We start from the raw sequence: 27,112 nt of genomic DNA, 5'->3' as shown, positions 1-27,112 counted from the left end.
TCAGGGCCAAGAAGAACATGGGAAAACACGGCTAGCAATAGCATAATTCCGTGTGCTACATCAGGGCCAAGAAGAACATGGGAAAACACGGCTAGCAATAGCATAATTCCGTGTGCTACATCAGGGCCAAGAAGAACATGGGAAAACACGGCTAGCAATAGCATAATTCCGTGTGCTACATCAGGGCCAAGAAGAACATGGGAAAACACGGCTAGCAATAGCATAATTCCGTGTGCTACATCAGGGCCAAGAAGAACATGGGAAAACACGGCTAGCAATAGCATCATTCCGTGTGCTACATCAGGGCCAAGAAGAACATGGGAAAACACGGCTAGCAATAGCATCATTCCGTGTGCTACATCAGGGCCAAGAAGAACATGGGAAAACACGGCTAGCAATAGCATAATTCCGTGTGCTACATCAGGGCCAAGAAGAACATGGGAAAACACGGCTAGCAATAGCATCATTCCGTGTGCTACATCAGGGCCAAGAAGAACATGGGAAAACACGGCTAGCAATAGCATAATTCCGTGTGCTACATCAGGGCCAAGAAGAACATGGGAAAACACGGCTAGCAATAGCATCATTCCGTGTGCTACATCAGGGCCAAGAAGAACATGGGAAAACACGGCTAGCAATAGCATAATTCCGTGTGCTACATCAGGGCCAAGAAGAACATGGGAAAACACGGCTAGCAATAGCATCATTCCGTGTGCTACATCAGGGCCAAGAAGAACATGGGAAAACACGGCTAGCAATAGCATAATTCCGTGTGCTACATCAGGGCCAAGAAGAACATGGGAAAACACGGCTAGCAATAGCATAATTCCGTGTGCTACATCAGGGCCAAGAAGAACATGGGAAAACACGGCTAGCAATAGCATAATTCCGTGTGCTACATCAGGGCCAAGAAGAACATGGGAAAACACGGCTAGCAATAGCATAATTCCGTGTGCTACATCAGGGCCAAGAAGAACATGGGAAAACACGGCTAGCAATAGCATAATTCCGTGTGCTACATCAGGGCCAAGAAGAACATGGGAAAACACGGCTAGCAATAGCATCATTCCGTGTGCTACATCAGGGCCAAGAAGAACATGGGAAAACACGGCTAGCAATAGCATCATTCCGTGTGCTACATCAGGGCCAAGAAGAACATGGGAAAACACGGCTAGCAATAGCATCATTCCGTGTGCTACATCAGGGCCAAGAAGAACATGGGAAAACACGGCTAGCAATAGCATAATTCCGTGTGCTACATCAGGGCCAAGAAGAACATGGGAAAACACGGCTAGCAATAGCATCATTCCGTGTGCTACATCAGGGCCAAGAAGAACATGGGAAAACACGGCTAGCAATAGCATCATTCCGTGTGCTACATCAGGGCCAAGAAGAACATGGGAAAACACGGCTAGCAATAGCATAATTCCGTGTGCTACATCAGGGCCAAGAAGAACATGGGAAAACACGGCTAGCAATAGCATCATTCCGTGTGCTACATCAGGGCCAAGAAGAACATGGGAAAACACGGCTAGCAATAGCATCATTCCGTGTGCTATATCAGGGCCAAGAAGAACATGGGAAAACACGGCTAGCAATAGCATCATTCCGTGTGCTATATCAGGGCCAAGAAGAACATGGGAAAACACGGCTAGCAATAGCATCATTCCGTGTGCTACATCAGGGCCAAGAAGAACATGGGAAAACACGGCTAGCAATAGCATCATTCCGTGTGCTACATCAGGGCCAAGAAGAACATGGGAAAACACGGCTAGCAATAGCATAATTCCGTGTGCTACATCAGGGCCAAGAAGAACATGGGAAAACACGGCTAGCAATAGCATAATTCCGTGTGCTACATCAGGGCCAAGAAGAACATGGGAAAACACGGCTAGCAATAGCATAATTCCGTGTGCTACATCAGGGCCAAGAAGAACATGGGAAAACACGGCTAGCAATAGCATAATTCCGTGTGCTACATCAGGGCCAAGAAGAACATGGGAAAACACGGCTAGCAATAGCATCATTCCGTGTGCTACATCAGGGCCAAGAAGAACATGGGAAAACACGGCTAGCAATAGCATCATTCCGTGTGCTACATCAGGGCCAAGAAGAACATGGGAAAACACGGCTAGCAATAGCATAATTCCGTGTGCTACATCAGGGCCAAGAAGAACATGGGAAAACACGGCTAGCAATAGCATCATTCCGTGTGCTACATCAGGGCCAAGAAGAACATGGGAAAACACGGCTAGCAATAGCATAATTCCGTGTGCTACATCAGGGCCAAGAAGAACATGGGAAAACACGGCTAGCAATAGCATCATTCCGTGTGCTACATCAGGGCCAAGAAGAACATGGGAAAACACGGCTAGCAATAGCATCATTCCGTGTGCTACATCAGGGCCAAGAAGAACATGGGAAAACACGGCTAGCAATAGCATCATTCCGTGTGCTACATCAGGGCCAAGAAGAACATGGGAAAACACGGCTAGCAATAGCATCATTCCGTGTGCTACATCAGGGCCAAGAAGAACATGGGAAAACACGGCTAGCAATAGCATCATTCCGTGTGCTATATCAGGGCCAAGAAGAACATGGGAAAACACGGCTAGCAATAGCATAATTCCGTGTGCTACATCAGGGCCAAGAAGAACATGGGAAAACACGGCTAGCAATAGCATCATTCCGTGTGCTACATCAGGGCCAAGAAGAACATGGGAAAACACGGCTAGCAATAGCATAATTCCGTGTGCTACATCAGGGCCAAGAAGAACATGGGAAAACACGGCTAGCAATAGCATAATTCCGTGTGCTACATCAGGGCCAAGAAGAACATGGGAAAACACGGCTAGCAATAGCATCATTCCGTGTGCTACATCAGGGCCAAGAAGAACATGGGAAAACACGGCTAGCAATAGCATCATTCCGTGTGCTACATCAGGGCCAAGAAGAACATGGGAAAACACGGCTAGCAATAGCATCATTCCGTGTGCTACATCAGGGCCAAGAAGAACATGGGAAAACACGGCTAGCAATAGCATCGTGTGCTACATCAGGGCCAAGAAGAACATGGGAAAACACGGCTAGCAATAGCATCATTCCGTGTGCTACATCAGGGCCAAGAAGAACATGGGAAAACACGGCTAGCAATAGCATCATTCCGTGTGCTACATCAGGGCCAAGAAGAACATGGGAAAACACGGCTAGCAATAGCATAATTCCGTGTGCTACATCAGGGCCAAGAAGAACATGGGAAAACACGGCTAGCAATAGCATCATTCCGTGTGCTACATCAGGGCCAAGAAGAACATGGGAAAACACGGCTAGCAATAGCATAATTCCGTGTGCTACATCAGGGCCAAGAAGAACATGGGAAAACACGGCTAGCAATAGCATCATTCCGTGTGCTACATCAGGGCCAAGAAGAACATGGGAAAACACGGCTAGCAATAGCATAATTCCGTGTGCTACATCAGGGCCAAGAAGAACATGGGAAAACACGGCTAGCAATAGCATCATTCCGTGTGCTACATCAGGGCCAAGAAGAACATGGGAAAACACGGCTAGCAATAGCATCATTCCGTGTGCTACATCAGGGCCAAGAAGAACATGGGAAAACACGGCTAGCAATAGCATCATTCCGTGTGCTACATCAGGGCCAAGAAGAACATGGGAAAACACGGCTAGCAATAGCATCATTCCGTGTGCTACATCAGGGCCAAGAAGAACATGGGAAAACACGGCTAGCAATAGCATCATTCCGTGTGCTACATCAGGGCCAAGAAGAACATGGGAAAACACGGCTAGCAATAGCATCATTCCGTGTGCTACATCAGGGCCAAGAAGAACATGGGAAAACACGGCTAGCAATAGCATAATTCCGTGTGCTACATCAGGGCCAAGAAGAACATGGGAAAACACGGCTAGCAATAGCATCATTCCGTGTGCTACATCAGGGCCAAGAAGAACATGGGAAAACACGGCTAGCAATAGCATCATTCCGTGTGCTACATCAGGGCCAAGAAGAACATGGGAAAACACGGCTAGCAATAGCATCATTCCGTGTGCTACATCAGGGCCAAGAAGAACATGGGAAAACACGGCTAGCAATAGCATCATTCCGTGTGCTACATCAGGGCCAAGAAGAACATGGGAAAACACGGCTAGCAATAGCATAATTCCGTGTGCTACATCAGGGCCAAGAAGAACATGGGAAAACACGGCTAGCAATAGCATCATTCCGTGTGCTACATCAGGGCCAAGAAGAACATGGGAAAACACGGCTAGCAATAGCATAATTCCGTGTGCTACATCAGGGCCAAGAAGAACATGGGAAAACACGGCTAGCAATAGCATCATTCCGTGTGCTACATCAGGGCCAAGAAGAACATGGGAAAACACGGCTAGCAATAGCATAATTCCGTGTGCTACATCAGGGCCAAGAAGAACATGGGAAAACACGGCTAGCAATAGCATCATTCCGTGTGCTACATCAGGGCCAAGAAGAACATGGGAAAACACGGCTAGCAATAGCATCATTCCGTGTGCTACATCAGGGCCAAGAAGAACATGGGAAAACACGGCTAGCAATAGCATAATTCCGTGTGCTACATCAGGGCCAAGAAGAACATGGGAAAACACGGCTAGCAATAGCATCATTCCGTGTGCTACATCAGGGCCAAGAAGAACATGGGAAAACACGGCTAGCAATAGCATCATTCCGTGTGCTACATCAGGGCCAAGAAGAACATGGGAAAACACGGCTAGCAATAGCATCATTCCGTGTGCTACATCAGGGCCAAGAAGAACATGGGAAAACACGGCTAGCAATAGCATCATTCCGTGTGCTACATCAGGGCCAAGAAGAACATGGGAAAACACGGCTAGCAATAGCATCATTCCGTGTGCTACATCAGGGCCAAGAAGAACATGGGAAAACACGGCTAGCAATAGCATAATTCCGTGTGCTACATCAGGGCCAAGAAGAACATGGGAAAACACGGCTAGCAATAGCATAATTCCGTGTGCTACATCAGGGCCAAGAAGAACATGGGAAAACACGGCTAGCAATAGCATCATTCCGTGTGCTACATCAGGGCCAAGAAGAACATGGGAAAACACGGCTAGCAATAGCATAATTCCGTGTGCTACATCAGGGCCAAGAAGAACATGGGAAAACACGGCTAGCAATAGCATAATTCCGTGTGCTACATCAGGGCCAAGAAGAACATGGGAAAACACGGCTAGCAATAGCATAATTCCGGAAAATGACAGCGCCAATGACAGTGTCGCTGCGGAAACCTCCACAATCACGGAAAGTAAAGTTTCGTGACTTGAATATGTACGTGTCGGTACAACAGGACATTCGCACAGACGGTCTTTTAATAAGGTTAACTATTCATGGCTGACTCTGTTTAGTACTAGTTGGTTAGAATTTGACAGCAAAGAGACCATCTATATGAGTTGTTCTTTGCTACTGGTCACAAGTGGGGGTCAGCTCACACGGACGCATTTTTTCAATACAGTCTAGGGGAGAAACTGGTCACAAAGCACCCAGTACATGCCAGAGAGATAGGAGAATCGGCACAATCAAAGAAAATACCAAAATCATTCAATAGATATGGAAATATTAAGATTTACTGTGAAAATGCTAGCAAAAATGGCGTCCAAAAATGGGAACGCACACTTGGTGCGTCTTTGAAGACTTACCTCCCGTTCTGTGTTGTTGATAATAGTCGTGTATGTGCTGTTTTTGTTGAAATAGTATCTAATAAAACTGATGCAGTTCTTGAAATGTTGCAAATTATTGTTGTCTTTGTGAAATGCAAAAGTGTTCTGAGGCGTAATCTGCATACAGCTGATGTCCCACATAGGGTACCCCACTTCGATCAGCGTATCACTCCAAATGAGCTTCATAGCAGAAAAGCAGATACACTACAGTAAAACCTGTCAAATAAGGACACCCTTGGGACCAGACAAAAGTGTCCTTATTCTGCAGGTGTCCTTATTAGACAGGTGCAAGTAAACGCGACAAAGTCAAGTTGAGAGAGAGAGAGAGAGAGTACTGCACATGTACATGTACATTTATAAGAAAAACAGAAGCTGTTTAGATTAAATAGAGAAACATTTAATATTGACTGTTGTAAAACAAGTTTAAAAGCTTTTTATCATATCAACTGTATAAATTTAAATTGTTAAAAAGTTACTGGATCTCATTCATACAACACATTCACATTCACTTCATTCTGCACTCATCAGCTTTTGAAAGAATTTGTCCAGCGTTGTCTGAGTGGACCATTGATGGCAATGTGATTCGCACGTTTGGTTGAAAACCACTCGAACACGGCGTCATTTAGCTCTTCATATTCGGTTGTCTTCTTCGAAACCCATTTCTGGTCAGCACGTCCGTCTCCCGATTCCCACAACTTCATTATTTTTTCCCGGTCGACGCTGATTTTCGAAATCTGCGTTCTCCCACACCCAAGCTCTTGTGCAATCGTTCGGCATGATTTCCCACTTTCCAGTTGTTTGACAACATTTATCCTTTGTTCTAAAGTCAGCGCATTTCTTCCTTTTCTTGAATTTGAATTTCTTGCTGCCATCTTGTTAAACACGAATCACTCTTTCGAAGAGAAGATACATTCACTCATACACTTTCACTTCCGTTCCGCCGAACACGTTCCACGCGTTGGATTGGCTGCCTTGGAACTCTAGCAGCCAATCAAATGCGTCGACTTAAAACACTCACCAAGAATAGACTCTATCGGTATTCCAAGCTCTCGTAATCTCTCGCAAACTTCAGAGCATAGCAAAGCATGCGGTACAGCGATCTCGTGCGAGCTGCACAAGCCAAGGTTCGAAGTTCTCGCGATGTTCAAAGCATAATAACAAATAGCGTGTCTCGCGAGAGCTGCTCAGATACCGAATAATATCAACTGATCGATTTATCGTCTTCTTCGTCGATCGAACTTCCCAGCTTGCTGTGGATGTCCGTATTTAGCAGGTATATGACTTATTATGGACCCAAAATACGTGTCCGCGTCCGTAATGCCGAGGTGGCCGTAACGTACAGGTGTTTTACAGTGTAAAGCAGTCCGTGCCGAGACTGACTGTCCGTATTCTGCGAGTGTCCGCTAAGTCCAGTGACCGTATTTGACAGTTTTCACTGTACCAAAACACTGCATAACAGATCTACAAGTCTGAGCCAGAATCATTGAAATTTACTTTCTGTATAAAATATTGCAATCAAATTTGTTCACGCCGTCACACAAATAACGCAGGTTACCCTCGCCTTCGATTCAAAGTAACTCCAATCTGACTGAATTACCATCGAAACGCAGATGACGAACTGATTCACCACACATTTGTGGTATTTTACACACAAATTTCAACTGTGTTGTTTCGCGATAAACAGCCATAAACAAACAAATGTGGCGCCGTCACGTCGCCTCGGAGGGAATAACGCAGGTGACCAAGACTTGTTTCCGATACCTGTCTGATTAAAATCATCGTTTTTTTCATGAATGACGGCTCTTTGGCAGATCTGGTGAGTTGGAAACTGTCTATGAATGTTTCATTTAATGTCAAATGCGTACATTCTTGTCGATATTGTTACCTTTGGGCTCATAAATTAAGTCAATCGTCGTGTTGTCCGAAAGTGACTTTTGTCAGCATAGAACTTACCGTACTTTCCGGGTCATAAGGCGCGACTTTTTTCCTCGAGTTCGACCCCTGCGTCTTGTATAACGAAGCGCCTAATCCGTGTATGAAATACGAAAAAAAATCAAAGAGACCACCTGAGTACCAGTCAAACAACTTGTGATAATGCATGTTTCAGCTACTAGGTACTGCCCTGGCCAAGTTTCCTCGAGCTCTCAAGCCACCCAGCTATCACAATGGACCTGCCTTTGATCTCGCGGCACACACAGAGCACACATATTTCCACTCTGTTAAACTCACTGACCCCGGTGCAGGAAGTGTTTCCTCTCTCAGATATGACAGGGGAACCACCTCTCATGGCAAAAACTGGGTCATTTCCACTCTGTATTCTTCCTTTGATGTGCGGCTTATTTTCATTCTTCGACCGTTTGTTACCGGTATACTTTTTCAATTTTGGTGCGCCCTATCGGCCCCCTGCGCCCAATGGGTGACTGGATTACAATTTTTGTTAAAAAGAAGGGGGTGCGCCTTATGCGCTGTAGCGCCTTGTCACCCGGAAAGTACGGTACTGTGCTTTGATCATTGACTGAGAAGAATCTTCCGATGACACTAGTTCATTTCACTACACGACTGCAGTTCTGCAAGGAAACTTATGGCAGGGGAAATAAGTTTAACTGAAGACGAATAAGCGGAGTAACTGTTCTTCAACGGATTGCTCTCACTGATCTAAATATTTAGATCTTGTCGTCTGCTAGTCTGCTAGTAAGTAGTCTTCGGTCGTGTGAAAGTCACATCTATTTCGACTGTGTGCATCGATCCGTGTAGTGAAATGTTGATCTTTGATGATTTGGCAACATAACTTCGCTAAAATGTGCTTCGAGTGTATCTCCCCGTTAACCGCATTTGAAAACGTCTTTTAACAAGACCATTCGACAGCCCAAACGGGGAGGATCCTCGATAGCTCCAAGGGTATATAATGTTTTCCGCCGTTTTTTGAAGAATCCTTTCAAATTTGCTATTCCAAAAGTACCCTATGACACGACTCGAGTGGCAAAGAACATTCTCTGCAATTCCTGTCTCAGTCCGTGCAGCCGTTTCGGGTCCTATCGTCATCATACAAACATACACACAGACACACAAGAACCAGCTTTAAAAGTTAGATTATGTAGGAACCATGTGAACCAGTGATTTTTTCTTATGTACAACAGATACTACAGTATTTCTGCTTTATGGAAAGCAATATTTCAAAAACAAAACTAGAGATTTGAATTTTGACCACTTTTCCCCCTTTCTGTCACCAGTACTGAAGAACAACTCATATAGGTAAACTGTTTTGTCGAATATGTCGAGAAAAAGCTCTGTCAGGAAATCATGCAGTATGTGTGCCAATCAAAGTAAGAGTGTTGAAGTTTTGGGTTGCTTTTTAGTTTGTTTGTTTCTTTTTTGTGTGTGTCCTGTTTAAACAAAAGTAATAAAACAATATACGCACACAATGTTGGTGCATATATTGATATGTGTGTGTGATCATAATTTTGTGTTTTGCACAAAATTATAATGTCCTATTAAAATGTCTGAAAGCAGTCAAATGTCCTATTGATGCCGAAGAGCTCAGGACATTTGTCCTATAGGTATGAATTTGTAGCAACATCCCTGCCTTACAGGCTGTGATGGCAAAAGATGACACAGTGAGGTACAGGGTTTATCAGGTAAGTCTGTCGCATCATCATCAGGGATGAAAATTCTCCGTTTTTTCCGACTTTTCCGTTTAGTTTCAATGGGCCATCCGATTTATTTGTGCGATTCCGGTTTTTTGACGGTACGGTTTCTGTTTAAAGACGAACAGTCTCATCCTTCTCAAACAAAATGGCGAGCGCGAAAGTTCTCCAACGTGACAAGGATCGACTTCCCGATTCATGCTCCAAGAACAAATTCCGATGGGATTGGATGGACAAACACATCGATGATGTTCGAGTTGGGGACGTTATCCGAAAATTGGACGAGGAAGGCGTGGTGAAGTGCGTGTGTTGCGGAAAAAACATTAAGTATGGTCAGGCCTGAAAGTCTCGGTCATTGTTTTTTGAGCGGGCCGAGACTAGTTGGCAGTCGTGTCGTAGATTGTTGACACTCACTCTCTCTCTCTCTCTCTCTCTCTCTCTCTCTCTCTCTCTCTCTCTCTCTCTCTCTCTCTCTCTCTCTCTCTCTCTCTGTCTCTCTCTTTATTTTGCACCCACTGACCTTTTTTTTCCCGGGGCAGCATGCCCCTGGACCCCCCCCCCCCCCCCCCCTAGTAGTCTGAAAGTGATATAAAATTATATATATATATATATATATTTCATGACAATACCAGCTTGTTGTAATCCCTTTTTAATGCCTGAAAAAGAAGTAGATTTGCTTTCAAATGAGCACCAGATTGCTTCATTTTGTATGTATTTTGGGGCCATGTTTGAATCCAATTTTAAGGCTCAGATAGCCCCAGATTGCACCAAATTGCACCTTTGAAAAAAAAATTTCCGGGGGGGCATGCCCCCGGACCCCCCTAGAAGTCTTGGCGCTTTGCGCCTGCGAAACTTGGCGCTACGCGCCTTCGAATTTTTTTTTCAGTTTTTTTTTTCCTTCAGTTTTCATCCCTGCATCATGTACAGTGGTCCTATTTTTGAAACCTTACAGGCTGTGATGGCAAAAGATGACACAGTGAGGTACAGGGTTTATCAGGTAAGTCTGTCACATCATGTGACAGTGGTCCTTTTTTTGAAACCTTACAGGCTGTGATGGCAAAGGATGACACAGTGAGGTACAGGGTTTATCAGGTAAGTCTGTCACATCATCATGTGACAGTGGTCCTATTTTTGAAACCTTACAGGCTGTGATGGCAAAGGATGACACAGTGAGGTACAGGGTTTATCAGGTAAGTCTGTTACATCATCATGTGACAGTGGTCCTATTTTTGAAACCTTACAGGCTGTGATGGCAAAAGATGACACTGTAAGGTACAGGGTTTATCAGGTAAGTCTGTCACATCATGTGACAGTGGTCCTATTTTTGAAACCTTACAGGCTGTGATGGCAAAAGATGACACTGTAAGGTACAGGGTTTATCAGGTAAGTCTGTCACATCATCATGTACAGTGGTCCTATTTTTGAAACCTTACAGGCTGTGATGGCAAAGGATGACACTGTAAGGTACAGGGTTTATCAGGTAAGTCTGTTACATCATCATGTGACAGTGGTCCTTTTTTTGAAACCTTACAGGCTGTGATGGCAAAGGATGACACAGTGAGGTACAGGGTTTATCAGGTAAGTCTGTTACATCATCATGTGACAGTGGTCCTATTTTTGAAACCTTACAGGCTGTGATGGCAAAGGATGACACTGTAAGGTACAGGGTTTATCAGGTAAGTCTGTCACATCATCATGTAAGAATGAACCAGGCAGAAAGGCAGAACGCCTTTCAGTTGAAACATGCACACTCAAATTTGCTTGCGTTTTCTTCCCCGTCAATGCACCTCCATCTCAATGCACTTCCATCTCAGTGCACCTCCATCTCAGTGCACCTCCATCTCAGTGCACCTCCATCTCAATGCACCTCCATCTCAATGCACCTCCATCTCAATGCACCTCCATCTCAATGCACCTCCATCTCAATGCACCTCCATCTCAATGCACCTCCATCGTGTCACTGAATGGAAACATAGTTACATGAAACTGGTTCTGTTGTGAGAAATATAAACTTTGAAAAGAGAATGTTAATGTTACAGCCAGGTAAGGGTTAATGTTACAGCCAGGTTAATGTTACAGCCAGGTTAATGTCACAGCCAGGTTAATGTCACAGCCAGGTTAATGTCACAGCCAGGTTAATGTCACAGCCAGGTTAATGTCACAGCCAGGTTAATGTCACAGCCAGGTAACATGTACACAGTGGACACTCCCCCCTTTTAAGACCTCCACAAATCTGTCAAAATCAGATCTTAAAACGAAGGGAGTGGTAAAATAGGGGTACATTGTCAGAGAATCTGTGAAAACAGGGTCTTAAAGGGAAGAGTCTCAAATTGGGGGGTCTTAAAGGGCTAGGAGTCTCAAATTGGGGGGTCTTGAAGGGGGGTTCCCCTGTATAATGCAACAGAGTGACAGCACTCTCACTCTCACTCTCACTCTCACTCTCACGTTTTTATTCGTCTTCAAACAGCTGGTGGTTCAGATCAGCACCATATCTCCTGAGGCCCTAGAGATGTCCAGTCAGACGGGAGTGCTGACGAAGCTGATTAACGAGATGCAGACGGACGACATCCTGCTTCAGCTGAACTGTCTGGAACTTCTGTCGGACCTGGCCCAGACATCCCAGGGTCTGACCTTCCTTGACCAGCAGGGGACTGTCAAGCGCCTGGAGGAAATGATGGCCACGGTGGGAGAGAGTCCTTTTGGACCCTACCTTTTGCCTGGTGAGTTTGGTCTGATTGGCTGATAAACTTGATATAAAGTTTCTTTGATAAACAGTAGAACTAGAAGCTGCGATGACAGGACATTGATGTGACTAGTGAACATTTTCCCTACATTACTCATGATGGCCTGTCAGTGTCAGTCATACAGTGGAACCCCCCCTTTAAAGACCAACAATCTGGTCTGATTGGCTGATAAACTTGATGTCAAGACCTTTGATAAACAGTAGAAGTAGCGATGACAGGACATTGATGTAACTTGTGAACAGTGTCCCTACATTACTGATGATGGCCTGTCAGTGTCAGTCATACAGTGGTGGCCTGTCAGTGTCAGTCATACAGTGGTGGCCTGTCAGTGTCAGTCATACAGTGGTGGCCTGTCAGTGTCAGTCATACAGTGGTGGCCTGTCAGTGTCAGTCATACAGTGGTGGCCTGTCAGTGTCAGTCATACAGTGGTGGCCTGTCAGTGTCAGTCATACAGTGGTGGCCTGTCAGTGTCAGTCATACAGTGGTGGCCTGTCAGTGTCAGTCATACAGTGGTGGCCTGTCAGTGTCAGTCATACAGTGGTGGCCTGTCAGTGTCAGTCATACAGTGGTGGCCTGTCAGTGTCAGTCATACAGTGGTGGCCTGTCAGTGTCAGTCATACAGTGGTGGCCTGTCAGTGTCAGTCATACAGTGGTGGCCTGTCAGTGTCAGTCATACAGTGGTGGCCTGTCAGTGTCAGTCATACAGTGGTGGCCTGTCAGTGTCAGTCATACAGTGGTGGCCTGTCAGTGTCAGTCGTACAGTGGTGGCCTGTCAGTGTCAGTCGTACAGTGGTGGCCTGTCAGTGTCAGTCATACAGTGGTGGCCTGTCAGTGTCAGTCATACAGTGGTGGCCTGTCAGTGTCAGTCATACAGTGGTGGCCTGTCAGTGTCAGTCATACAGTGGTGGCCTGTCAGTGTCAGTCATACAGTGGTGGCCTGTCAGTGTCAGTCATACAGTGGTGGCCTGTCAGTGTCAGTCATACAGTGGTGGCCTGTCAGTGTCAGTCATACAGTGGTGGCCTGTCAGTGTCAGTCATACAGTGGTGGCCTGTCAGTGTCAGTCATACAGTGGTGGCCTGTCAGTGTCAGTCATACAGTGGTGGCCTGTCAGTGTCAGTCGTACAGTGGTGGCCTGTCAGTGTCAGTCATACAGTGGTGGCCTGTCAGTGTCAGTCATACAGTGGTGGCCTGTCAGTGTCAGTCATACAGTGGTGGCCTGTCAGTGTCAGTCATACAGTGGAACCCCCCCTTTAAAAAGGAGGGAGTCATAAAAAGGAGGGAGTCGTAAAATGGAGGGAGTCGTAAAATGGAGGGAGTTGTAAAAAGGAGGGAGTCGTAAAAAGGAGGGAGTCGTAAAAAGGAGGGTGTCTTAAAATGGAGGGAGTCGTAAAATGGAGGGTGTCGTAAAATGGAGGGTGTCGTAAAATGGAGGGTGTCGTAAAATGGAGGGTGTCTTAAAAAGGAGGGAGTCGTAAAAGTATTGAAAAGGAGGGAGTCGTAAAAAGGAGGGAGTCGTAAAAAGGAGGGTGTCTTAAAAAGGAGGGAGTCATAAAAAGGTGGGAGTTGTAAAAAGGAGGGAGTCGGAGTCGTAAAATGGAGGGAGAGGGAGTCGTATAAAGGAGGGAGTCGTAAAATGGAGGGAGGGAGTCGTAAAATGGAGGGAGGGAGTCGTAAAATGGAGGGAGGGAGTCGTAAAATGGAGGGAGGGAGTCGTTAAAAGGAGGGAGTCGTTAAAATGGAGGGAGTCGTTATCGTTAGAATGGAGGGAGTCGTAAAAAGGAAAAGGTGGGAGTCGTAAAAAGGAGGGAGTCGTTAAAATGGAGGGAGTCGTTATCGTTAGAATGGAGAAGTCGTAAAAAGGAAAAGGTGGGAGTCGTAAAAAGGAGGGAGTCGTAAAATGGAGGTAAATGTTGACGGTGTGAACAGAAAAGCTGAATAAGCAAAAAACGGAGGAAGTCTTAAATTAGGGGGTGTCAATATGTCAAGTTTCTTGTGAAATGTCTCGGGTTTGACATGGTAAAGTTAATTTGATTAAATTAGGGGGTGTCAATATGTCAAGTTTCTTGTGAAATGTCTCGGGTTTGACATGGTAAAGTTAATTGGATTAAATTAGGGGGTGTCAATATGTCAAGTTTCTTGTGAAATGTCTCGGGTTTGACATGGTAAAGTTAATTGGATTAAATTAGGGGGTGTCAATATGTCAAGTTTCTTGTGAAATGTCTCGGGTTTGACATGGTAAAGTTAATTGGATTAAATTAGGGGGTGTCAATATGTCAAGTTTCTTGTGAAATGTCTCGGGTTTGACATGGTAAAGTTAATTTGATTAAATTAGGGGGTGTCAATATGTCAAGTTTCTTGTGAAATGTCTCGGGTTTGACATGGTAAAGTTAATTTGATTAAATTAGGGGGTGTCAATATGTCAAGTTTCTTGTGAAATGTCTCGGGTTTGACATGGTAAAGTTAATTTGATTAAATTAGGGGGTGTCAATATGTCAAGTTTCTTGTGAAATGTCTCGGGTTTGACATGGTAAAGTTAATTGGATTAAATTAGGGGGTGTCAATATGTCAAGTTTCTTGTGAAATGTCTCGGGTTTGACATGGTAAAGTTAATTGGATTAAATTAGGGGGTGTCAATATGTCAAGTTTCTTGTGAAATGTCTCGGGTTTGACATGGTAAAGTTAATTGGATTAAATTAGGGGGTCACAATATGTCAAGTTTCTTGTGAAATGTCTCGGGTTTGACATGGTGAAGTTAATTGGATTAAATTAGGGGGTCACAATATGTCAAGTTTCTTGTGAAATGTCTCGGGTTTGACATGGTAAAGTTAATTTGATGTACAGTGGAACCCCACTTTAACTTAAGACTCCCTCCCATTTAACTTAAGACTCCCTCCCATTTAACTTAAGACTCCCTCCCATTTAACTTAAGACTCCCTCCCATTTAACTTAAGACTCCCTCCCATTTAACTTAAGACTCCCTCCCATTTAAAACCCTGTTTTCTCAGATTTTCTGTTCATAACTTCTGTAAATTTACCCCCATTGTAAGACTCCCTCCTTTTTACATTCAGTCAAGTAATGACTGAATATTTTAATGAGAGCGGAGAGCGAGGTTTGTATCCCCAGGTATATGTGTGTGTGTGCATCTGTGTGTGTGTGAAGCATATCTCGAAAACTACCAGACACATTTTCATGAAAATTGATGTTCACATTTTTAAAAGCATTTGCTTGTGTGGTTTTTTTCTTTACAAGAAACATAACATTTTAATTGTAACTCCACTTTTTTACAGGCTTTTTGAAATTCTTTGGTGGGCTGGCTCGTTTCCATCCCAAAGAAGTGCTGAGCCATTTCCAGGTGTTCCTGAACCTGTTGTTTGATGCCATCAATGACAAGGGGGACCCCAGTATGAAGTGTTTAGCCATCGACACCCTCGGCTCCATCAGCAGCACTCCAGAAGGCAAGAGTGCACTGGAGAAACAAGGTGTGTGTACTCCATTAGTAATGCCGACCCCCACCCCCCAAAAAAATTCCTTGTTTCTGATTCCCCAATCAACCTGATTTTTTTCATCCTAACTTCAAATGTGATGTGGACTTCAAATTCAATTGTAATTCAATCAAGTTGGCGTTTTAATGAAACAGATCCTGTGATTGGTCAGAATGCCCCAACTCATTAAAAATTACCGGTCATTAATTACACATTAACCTGCTTCCATTTGAAACTTCGAGGTCGTCATCGGGGATTGACGCCCGACCAAAGGTAATTGAAGCTTCTCGAAGTTTCAAATGGAAGCATGTTAATGTTATTGTAATTCAATCTGACGACGATCTCTTTCCTGCTTTCATGCGATGGTAAACAGACAGAATTGGTTCTGTTCTGTTCACACACTACGTTCAGTCCACCTACCTGCAAGGGTCAAGTCCCAAGAAATATGTTTCTGTATTCCTGTCGTATCACTCTCCTCCTGTTTTGTTTTCTTTCACATACATTTTCCCATCTTTTTTGACGGGTTTCTGGACAGCAAACTCTAAAACAAATTCTTTTCGTCACAAAAGCGATCTTTGGAATGACTGACGTAGTCCGGAAGAATTCATGCATCAACTTACGTCACATATTCAACGTCATCACTTCGCATACCTTATGGTCTCGGTATTTCGTTGGCCTTCATATTTCCTACTTGTTAAATGACCCTCAAAGCTAACCGAGACTAGTTGAGGTATCAATGCGCCTCGTCAGCAGGTGGTTAATGGCTTTTTTAGCGAGTGGTTATCGACAATTAATGACCGGTAATTTATAATGAGTTGGGGCATTCTGACCAATCACAGGACCTGTTTCATTAAAACGCCAACTTGATTGAATTACAATTGTCGATAACCATTCGCTAAAAAAACCATTAACCACCTGCTGGCGAGGCACATTGATACAACCTCAACTAGTCTCGGTTAGCTTTGAGGGTAATTTTACAAGTAGGAAATATGAAGGCCAACGAAATACCGAGACCATAAGGTATGCGAAGTGATGACGTCGAATACGTGACGTAAGTTGATGCATGAATTCTTCCGGAATACGTCGGTCAATTCCAAAGATCGCTTTTGTGATGAAAAGAATTTGTCCACAATGACGACCTCAACGTTTCAAATGGAAGCATGTTAATGTGTAATTAAAATAAAAAACATAAATGAAGTGATGAGCTGGTCAGCATTATTGGTTTTGGTTTCCGATCAAAGGGTCACTCAGAGATTTCGTGATGAGATCGTTGAGGTGGCTTTGCAGCATTCTCTGTACTCTTTAGCACACAAGGTTAAATTGGTGCATTCATTCGCTCGAGTAGTTTGATTGACAGGGAAAAGACTGTACAACAACATGCTTTGTTGTTTGTGTTTCAGGCAATACAATGACAGGGACTCAGACTCTACATGTTTTGTTGTTTGTGTTTCAGGCAATACAATGACAGGGACTCTACAATGGCATGTTTTGTTGTTTGTGTTTCAGGCAATACAATGACAGGGACTCTACAATGGCATGTTTTGTTGTTTGTGTTTCAGGCAGTACAATGACAGGGACTCAGACTCTACAATGGCATGTTTTGTTGTTTGTGTTTCAGGCAGTACAATGACAGGGACTCAGACTCTACATGTTTTGTTGTTTGTGTTTCAGGCAGTACAATGACAGGGACTCAGACTCTACAATGGCATGTTTTGTTGTTTGTGTTTCAGGCAATACAATGACAGGGACTCGGACTCTACAATGGCATGTTTTGTTGTTTGTGTTTCAGGCAATACAATGACAGGGACTCAGACTCTACATGTTTTGTTGTTTGTGTTTCAGGCAGTACAATGACAGGGACTCAGACTCTACAATGGCATGTTTTGTTGTTTGTGTTTCAGGCAATACAATGACAGGGACTCAGACTCTACAATGGCATGTTTTGTTGTTTGTGTTTCAGGCAGTACAATGACAGGGACTCAGACTCTACAATGGCATGTTTTGTTGTTTGTGTTTCAGGCAATACAATGACAGGGACTCAGACTCTACATGTTTTGTTGTTTGTGTTTCAGGCAGTACAATGACAGGGACTCAGACTCTACAATGGCATGTTTTGTTGTTTGTGTTTCAGGCAATACAATGACAGGGACTCAGACTCTACATGTTTTGTTGTTTGTGTTTCAGGCAGTACAATGACAGGGACTCAGACTCTACATGTTTTGTTGTTTGTGTTTCAGGCAGTACAATGACAGGGACTCAGACTCTACATGTTTTGTTGTTTGTGTTTCAGGCAGTACAATGACAGGGACTCAGACTCTACAATGGCATGTTTTGTTGTTTGTGTTTCAGGCAGTACAATGGCAGGGACTCAGACTCTACAATGGCATGTTTTGTTGTTTGTGTTTCAGGCAGTACAATGACAGGGACTCAGACTCTACATGTTTTGTTGTTTGTGTTTCAGGCAGTACAATGACAGGGACTCAGACTCTACATGTTTTGTTGTTTGTGTTTCAGGCAATACAATGACAGGGACTCAGACTCTACAATGGCATGTTTTGTTGTTTGTGTTTCAGGCAATACAATGACAGGGACTCAGACTCTACATGTTTTGTTGTTTGTGTTTCAGGCAATACAATGACAGGGACTCAGACTCTACAATGGCATGTTTTGTTGTTTGTGTTTCAGGCAGTACAATGACAGGGACTCGGACTCTACAATGGCATGTTTTGTTGTTTGTGTTTCAGGCAATACAATGACAGGGACTCAGACTCTACAATGGCATGTTTTGTTGTTTGTGTTTCAGGCAGTACAATGACAGGGACTCAGACTCTACATGTTTTGTTGTTTGTGTTTCAGGCAATACAATGACAGGGACTCAGACTCTACAATGGCATGTTTTGTTGTTTGTGTTTCAGGCAATACAATGACAGGGACTCGGACTCTACATGTTTTGTTGTTTGTGTTTCAGGCAGTACAATGACAGGGACTCAGACTCTACAATGGCATGTTTTGTTGTTTGTGTTTCAGGCAATACAATGACAGGGACTCAGACTCTACAATGGCATGTTTTGTTGTTTGTGTTTCAGGCAATACAATGACAGGGACTCAGACTCTACAATGGCATGTTTTGTTGTTTGTGTTTCAGGCAATACAATGACAGGGACTCAGACTCTACAATGGCATGTTTTGTTGTTTGTGTTTCAGGCAGTACAATGACAGGGACTCAGACTCTACATGTTTTGTTGTTTGTGTTTCAGGCAGTACAATGACAGGGACTCAGACTCTACAATGGCATGTTTTGTTGTTTGTGTTTCAGGCAGTACAATGACAGGGACTCAGACTCTACATGTTTTGTTGTTTGTGTTTCAGGCAATACAATGACAGGGACTCAGACTCTACAATGGCATGTTTTGTTGTTTGTGTTTCAGGCAATACAATGACAGGGACTCAGACTCTACAATGGCATGTTTTGTTGTTTGTGTTTCAGGCAGTACAATGACAGGGACTCAGACTCTACATGTTTTGTTGTTTGTGTTTCAGGCAATACAATGACAGGGACTCAGACTCTACAATGGCATGTTTTGTTGTTTGTGTTTCAGGCAGTACAATGACAGGGACTCGGACTCTACAATGGCATGTTTTGTTGTTTGTGTTTCAGGCAATACAATGACAGGGACTCTACATGTTTTGTTGTTTGTGTTTCAGGCAGTACAATGACAGGGACTCAGACTCTACATGTTTTGTTGTTTGTGTTTCAGGCAATACAATGACAGGGACTCAGACTCTACAATGGCATGTTTTGTTGTTTGTGTTTCAGGCAGTACAATGACAGGGACTCAGACTCTACAATGGCATGTTTTGTTGTTTGTGTTTCAGGCAGTACAATGACAGGGACTCGGACTCTACAATGGCATGTTTTGTTGTTTGTGTTTCAGGCAATACAATGACAGGGACTCAGACTCTACAATGGCATGTTTTGTTGTTTGTGTTTCAGGCAATACAATGACAGGGACTCAGACTCTACATGTTTTGTTGTTTGTGTTTCAGGCAATACAATGACAGGGACTCAGACTCTACAATGGCATGTTTTGTTGTTTGTGTTTCAGGCAGTACAATGACAGGGACTCAGACTCTACAATGGCATGTTTTGTTGTTTGTGTTTCAGGCAATACAATGACAGGGACTCGGACTCTACAATGGCATGTTTTGTTGTTTGTGTTTCAGGCAATACAATGACAGGGACTCAGACTCTACAATGGCATGTTTTGTTGTTTGTGTTTCAGGCAGTACAATGACAGGGACTCAGACTCTACAATGGCATGTTTTGTTGTTTGTGTTTCAGGCAGTACAATGACAGGGACTCAGACTCTACAATGGCATGTTTTGTTGTTTGTGTTTCAGGCAGTACAATGACAGGGACTCAGACTCTACAATGGCATGTTTTGTTGTTTGTGTTTCAGGCAATACAATGACAGGGACTCAGACTCTACAATGGCATGTTTTGTTGTTTGTGTTTCAGGCAATACAATGACAGGGACTCAGACTCTACATGTTTTGTTGTTTGTGTTTCAGGCAGTACAATGACAGGGACTCAGACTCTACATGTTTTGTTGTTTGTGTTTCAGGCAATACAATGACAGGGACTCAGACTCTACAATGGCATGTTTTGTTGTTTGTGTTTCAGGCAATACAATGACAGGGACTCAGACTCTACATGTTTTGTTGTTTGTGTTTCAGGCAATACAATGACAGGGACTCAGACTCTACAATGGCATGTTTTGTTGTTTGTGTTTCAGGCAGTACAATGACAGGGACTCAGACTCTACATGTTTTGTTGTTTGTGTTTCAGGCAGTACAATGACAGGGACTCAGACTCTACAATGGCATGTTTTGTTGTTTGTGTTTCAGGCAGTACAATGACAGGGACTCAGACTCTACATGTTTTGTTGTTTGTGTTTCAGGCAATACAATGACAGGGACTCAGACTCTACAATGGCATGTTTTGTTGTTTGTGTTTCAGGCAATACAATGACAGGGACTCAGACTCTACAATGGCATGTTTTGTTGTTTGTGTTTCAGGCAATACAATGACAGGGACTCAGACTCTACAATGGCATGTTTTGTTGTTTGTGTTTCAGGCAATACAATGACAGGGACTCAGACTCTACAATGGCATGTTTTGTTGTTTGTGTTTCAGGCAGTACAATGACAGGGACTCAGACTCTACAATGGCATGTTTTGTTGTTTGTGTTTCAGGCAATACAATGACAGGGACTCGGACTCTACAATGGCATGTTTTGTTGTTTGTGTTTCAGGCAGTACAATGACAGGGACTCAGACTCTACAATGGCATGTTTTGTTGTTTGTGTTTCAGGCAATACAATGACAGGGACTCAGACTCTACATGTTTTGTTGTTTGTGTTTCAGGCAATACAATGACAGGGACTCAGACTCTACATGTTTTGTTGTTTGTGTTTCAGGCAATACAATGACAGGGACTCAGACTCTACAATGGCATGTTTTGTTGTTTGTGTTTCAGGCAGTACAATGACAGGGACTCAGACTCTACAATGGCATGTTTTGTTGTTTGTGTTTCAGGCAATACAATGACAGGGACTCAGACTCTACAATGGCATGTTTTGTTGTTTGTGTTTCAGGCAGTACAATGACAGGGACTCAGACTCTACAATGGCATGTTTTGTTGTTTGTGTTTCAGGCAATACAATGACAGGGACTCAGACTCTACAATGGCATGTTTTGTTGTTTGTGTTTCAGGCAATACAATGACAGGGACTCAGACTCTACAATGGCATGTTTTGTTGTTTGTGTTTCAGGAAATACAATGACCGAGTGCCTGGCAAACCTGGGCAAGATCATCAAGAACTCCCCCAGTGACATGCGAGCTAGGGCGCTCGTAACTCTGGCAAATCTTTTGAAAATTCAGGTTAGTGCTCAAGTTGCTGCTGATAGACGTTTTCTGGATATTACTCTGTCGGGATTTTGTAGCATTGTGGCAGAGTTTTACTGACCGAAGCCGATAGCGACAAACTGGTTATAAAGCAAGCATGCTACCGACCGAGCTACACCTTTGCCCCCCAACTAAGAGATGTCTACTGCTAATAGTTGTTTCTCAGTTATTCTTGAAGTTTGCCCAATACATAAATATATTCATGTGTTTAAAGTGTGTGATAGTCATTGTGGTCGAAGTGAGTGATATGATAATGATATAAGTGAGAAATGAAAAAGGAGATGTTTAGCAATGTTGAAGAGAAAACTTCAAGCAATGTATGATTCAATTTCAAGTTGGAGTAACTATCAAGGGTACACAAGAAATGGCACTGAAAAAGTGTTCAGAAAAATAAATGTTCTTCATTCATTCAGATCATTTATTGATTTATTCATTGATTTAATGATTCATTTATTCATTCATTTATTCATTCTTTTATCTGTTTATTTATTTATTTATTCATTTTCTAATTTATTTATTCATTCATCAATCAATTTGCCCACACAGGTGGCCGACCAGACAGAAGAGCTTCTTCGCATCACACAAAACTGGTTCAGCAGAATTTGCGCCAACCCTTTCGAGGTCATCTGGAACATTGCCAAGCAACCCTTCTCCGACCTCAAGGTCCCCGCCATGCTGGTCCTGCAGAGCCTGGCCTTGACCCCCTGGGGTCAGCAGCTCATGAATAATGCAGCAGGCTTCAAGGAGTATTTGTTAGACCGTGCCATGGAGAATACGAAGGAGGGTAAAGAAGCCAAGTTTCACGTTGTCCAAGCTATCGCGGAGTCGCCCACCACAGCGGACATTTTCGGCCGGCCATATTACATGCAGGTGACGGAGTTTTTCCGCCAGGGGGCGTTCTTTGTGCAAGCGCAGTCGGAGGTTGCGTACGAGGAGTCTTAGTGGTGGCACCGGCAGCTGCCTTTGTGTTGTGATACCTGAGTCATGGTAGATGGTTTCTTGTGATACCTGAGTCATGGTACATGGTTTCTTGTGATACCTGAGTCATGGTAGATGGTTTCTTGTGATACCTGAGTCATGGTACATGGTTTCTTGTGATACCTGAGTCATGGTAGATGGTTTCCTTTCTAGTGGCTGAGATACCTGAGTCATGGTACATGGTTTCTTGTGATACCTGAGTCATGGTAGATGGTTTCCTTTCTAGTGGCTGAGATACCTGAGTCATGGTAGATGGTTTCCTTTCTAGTGGCTGAGATACCTGAGTCATGGTAGACGGTTTTCTTTCTAGTGGCTGAGATACCTGAGTCATGGTACATGGTTTCCTTTCTAGTGGCTGAGATACCTGAGTCATGGTAGATGGTTTCCTTTCTAGTGGCTGAGATACCTGAGTCATGGTAGACGGTTTCCTTTCTAGTGGCTGAGATACCTGAGTCATGGTAGACGGTTTTCTTTCTAGTGGCTGAGATACCTGAGTCATGGTACATGGTTTCCTTTCTAGTGGCTGAGATACCTGAGTCATTGTACATGGTTTCTTGTGTTACCTGAGTCATGGTAGATGGTTTCCTTTCTAGTGGCTGAGAAGAACAGTGGTCTGCTGCGAGAATTAGTTTTTTGTAAGTTTGCTTTTGTTTATTCTGTTTGCGTCTTTGTAAGAAGATATTTTTGGGTATTTGCTGTCTGGGGTAGTTTGATATTTTTTTGCTATTTGCTGTGATTGGTAGCATACTGTAGAAGTACATGAGATTTTTGATATAATTAGAACAAGCACTCCTTACTGCTCTGTTTCTCCCGCACGTGGAAAGTAAAGTATGCTTGGTGCCCACCCACCACAAATAAGACTACATTTTGCTTGCTTGGTTGAAAGCAAGATGTCCAGATGTCCAGTTCGGTATCAATCAGACTTGTGTTTCATTTGTAACCAGTCATTTAAACATGCAGTTTTTAGACGGTGGTTATTTAGTTTCTGATGGAATGCACATTAAGATACCCATGTGCAAAACAGACTTGTGTTTGTATAATGGTGAATTTAGCTGAGCAACACGCAAAACGCTCAGGTCCTTCTTCAGTTGTTAGCTCAGATGGCCTGTTTTGTTTTCAATGAATTGGCTTCCCGAGCTACTTGCATAATCAGTCGGTACAGCGTAAGAATTAGAAAGCTCATTCTTCTTCTCAGCCAAACAAATGTAGAACAAAGTTTTTGGTAACTTGTGCAAATAATGTTAAACTTAAAGGAAAACGTAACGATGTTGTGTGAGTGATATAACTTTGTATTGTTGACATTGTGCCTAAAATGATTAAAACTGTTGACATTACCGCGGAGATATCCTGCTTGTAAAACTGTGGACATTACCGCGCAAAAATCCTGCTTGTAAAACTGTTGTCATTATTGCGCAGAAATCTTTGTTGTGGGGATAGGTAAGCTTGATATAGAACTAGAAGACATGCTCATTCTGACATTTCTAACAGAACAATATATATTTGTTGAAATTTTCCCTTTCCTGCAGAGCACGTTCTGAATATGTAATGCATTTTGCTTTTAAATATGCTTGCATGTGTGTGTGCGTGACTTAAGTATGGGCAAGTAGTTAGAATGGTGTGATATGCGTGTGGTTCTGTGTATTTAAGAATGATTTACAACACTGCTTAGGATGATAAATTTCATTTACCGCTTATTTTTTAAACATTTTTTTTATAAAGGTTTAGGTAGTGTAAAAAGTCACTTTACTTTTACAATACAATACAATACAATACAATACAATAATCTTTATTCATCTCTAAAAGAGAAATTACAAGCTCGACTGTGTGTCTGTAAAATCAATCAACCATGCATGTAGTAACATTCAATAGACTAAGTCATTTTCAGAAATATTGATTTATGGGTTGTTTTTTTGTGTGCATGAATGCAGTTATTTTCAACTTCAAGCTATTTTCATAATCAGGTCTTGATTTATCTTCTTCCTGGTGCTATATGGTTCTCTGAAAAGAAAAAAGAGAAAATGCCTTGTCACATTATGTTATTGACTATGTGTATTGCTTTTGGAGACTATTTTTGTGGAAGTGTGTGTGTGTGTGTGCCTGTTTAAGTGTGCGTTTGTGTGTGTGTGTGTGTGCCTGTTTAAGTGTGCGTTTGTGTGTGTGTGTGTGCCTGTTTAAGTGTGCGTGTATACGTTTGTGTTTGGGTGTTTCCTCTTTGATTTGCGGTTGGTCTTTTCCTACTTTCCTGCAATTTGTTTCAATGAGCCCTAATTGCTTTAAAAAAAACGAAACCAAAAGAGAGCTTCCACACACACACACACAGGATTTTCACAGTTGCTGTAACGAAAACCCCACACATTTAGGTACAGATATTTACAATTTGTTTTTAAAAAAGCATCAACATGGAGCCACAGTGATCACCCTCAAACACCATCCCATATTTCAACATGGAGCCACAGTGATCACCCTCAAACACCATCCCATATTTCAACATGGAGCCACAGTTATCACCCTCAAACACCATCCCATATTTCAACATGGAGCCACAGTGATCACCCTCAAACACCATCCCATATTTCAACATGGAGCCACAGTTATCACCCTCAAACACCATCCCATATTTCAACATGGAGCCACAGTGATCACCCTCAAACACCATCCCATATTTCAACATGGAGCCACAGTGATCACCCTCAAACACCATCCCATATTTCAACATGGAGCCACAGTTATCACCCTCAAACACCATCCCATATTTCAACATGGAGCCACAGTGATCACCCTCAAACACCATCCCATATTTCAACATGGAGCCACAGTGATCACCCTCAAACACCATCCCATATTTCAAGCTAAGCCACAGTTATCACCCTCAAACACCATCCCATATTTCAACATGGAGCCACAGTGATCACCCTCAAACACCATCCCATATTTCAAGCTAAGCCACAGTGATCACCCTCAAACACCATCCCATATTTCAACATGGAGCCACAGTTATCACCCTCAAACACCATCCCATATTTCAACATGGAGCCACAGTGATCACCCTCAAACACCATCCCATATTTCAACATGGAGCCACAGTTATCACCCTCAAACACCATCCCATATTTCAACATGGAGCCACAGTGATCACCCTCAAACACCATCCCATATTTCAACATGGAGCCACAGTTATCACCCTCAAACACCATCCCATATTTCAACATGGAGCCACAGTTATCACCCTCAAACACCATCCCATATTTCAACATGGAGCCACAGTGATCACCCTCAAACACCATCCCATATTTCAACATGGAGCCACAGTTATCACCCTCAAACACCATCCCATATTTCAACATGGAGCCACAGTTATCACCCTCAAACACCATCCCATATTTCAACATGGAGCCACAGTTATCACCCTCAAACACCATCCCATATTTCAACATGGAGCCACAGTGATCACCCTCAAACACCATCCCATATTTCAACATGGAGCCACAGTTATCACCCTCAAACACCATCCCATATTTCAACATGGAGCCACAGTGATCACCCTCAAACACCATCCCATATTTCAACATGGAGCCACAGTTATCACCCTCAAACACCATCCCATATTTCAACATGGAGCCACAGTTATCACCCTCAAACACCATCCCATATTTCAACATGGAGCCACAGTGATCACCCTCAAACACCATCCCATATTTCAACATGGAGCCACAGTTATCACCCTCAAACACCATCCCATATTTCAACATGGAGCCACAGTGATCACCCTCAAACACCATCCCATATTTCAACATGGAGCCACAGTTATCACCCTCAAACACCATCCCATATTTCAACATGGAGCCACAGTTATCACCCTCAAACACCATCCCATATTTCAACATGGAGCCACAGTGATCACCCTCAAACACCATCCCATATTTCAACATGGAGCCACAGTTATCACCCTCAAACACCATCCCATATTTCAACATGGAGCCACAGTTATCACCCTCAAACACCATCCCATATTTCAACATGGAGCCACAGTTATCACCCTCAAACACCATCCCATATTTCAACATGGAGCCACAGTTATCACCCTCAAACACCATCCCATATTTCAACATGGAGCCACAGTGATCACCCTCAAACACCATCCCATATTTCAACATGGAGCCACAGTTATCACCCTCAAACACCATCCCATATTTCAACATGGAGCCACAGTTATCACCCTCAAACACCATCCCATATTTCAACATGGAGCCACAGTTATCACCCTCAAACACCATCCCATATTTCAACATGGAGCCACAGTTATCACCCTCAAACACCATCCCATATTTCAACATGGAGCCACAGTGATCACCCTCAAACACCATCCCATATTTCAACATGGAGCCACAGTTATCACCCTCAAACACCATCCCATATTTCAACATGGAGCCACAGTTATCACCCTCAAACACCATCCCATATTTCAACATGGAGCCACAGTGATCACCCTCAAACACCATCCCATATTTCAACATGGAGCCACAGTTATCACCCTCAAACACCATCCCATATTTCAACATG

The 27,112-nt window shown here is 43.4% G+C and overlaps 1 protein-coding gene across 2 annotated transcripts in view; it reads left to right on the top strand.

Moving 5' to 3' along the window:
- LOC138948185 (26S proteasome non-ATPase regulatory subunit 5-like) overlaps positions 1 to 24,098 on the top strand; it is a 37,791-nt gene extending 13,693 nt beyond the window's left edge. For both annotated transcript variants that reach the window (XM_070319685.1, XM_070319686.1), the window contains exons 5-8: positions 11,845 to 12,097; positions 15,412 to 15,603; positions 21,441 to 21,550; positions 22,121 to 24,098. In XM_070319685.1, the coding sequence (XP_070175786.1) occupies positions 11,845 to 12,097; positions 15,412 to 15,603; positions 21,441 to 21,550; positions 22,121 to 22,516 (951 nt within the window). In that variant the 3' untranslated portion in view covers positions 22,517 to 24,098. The remainder of the gene's footprint in view (positions 1 to 11,844; positions 12,098 to 15,411; positions 15,604 to 21,440; positions 21,551 to 22,120) is intronic.
- Positions 24,099 to 27,112: the final 3,014 nt, after the last annotated feature.

The sequence above is a fragment of the Littorina saxatilis genome, linkage group LG15, assembly GCF_037325665.1.
Source record: "Littorina saxatilis isolate snail1 linkage group LG15, US_GU_Lsax_2.0, whole genome shotgun sequence".
Classification (NCBI taxonomy): domain Eukaryota; kingdom Metazoa; phylum Mollusca; class Gastropoda; order Littorinimorpha; family Littorinidae; genus Littorina; species Littorina saxatilis.
Note: the sequence above shows the minus strand (reverse complement) of the source record. Positions and strands in the feature narration are given on the sequence as shown.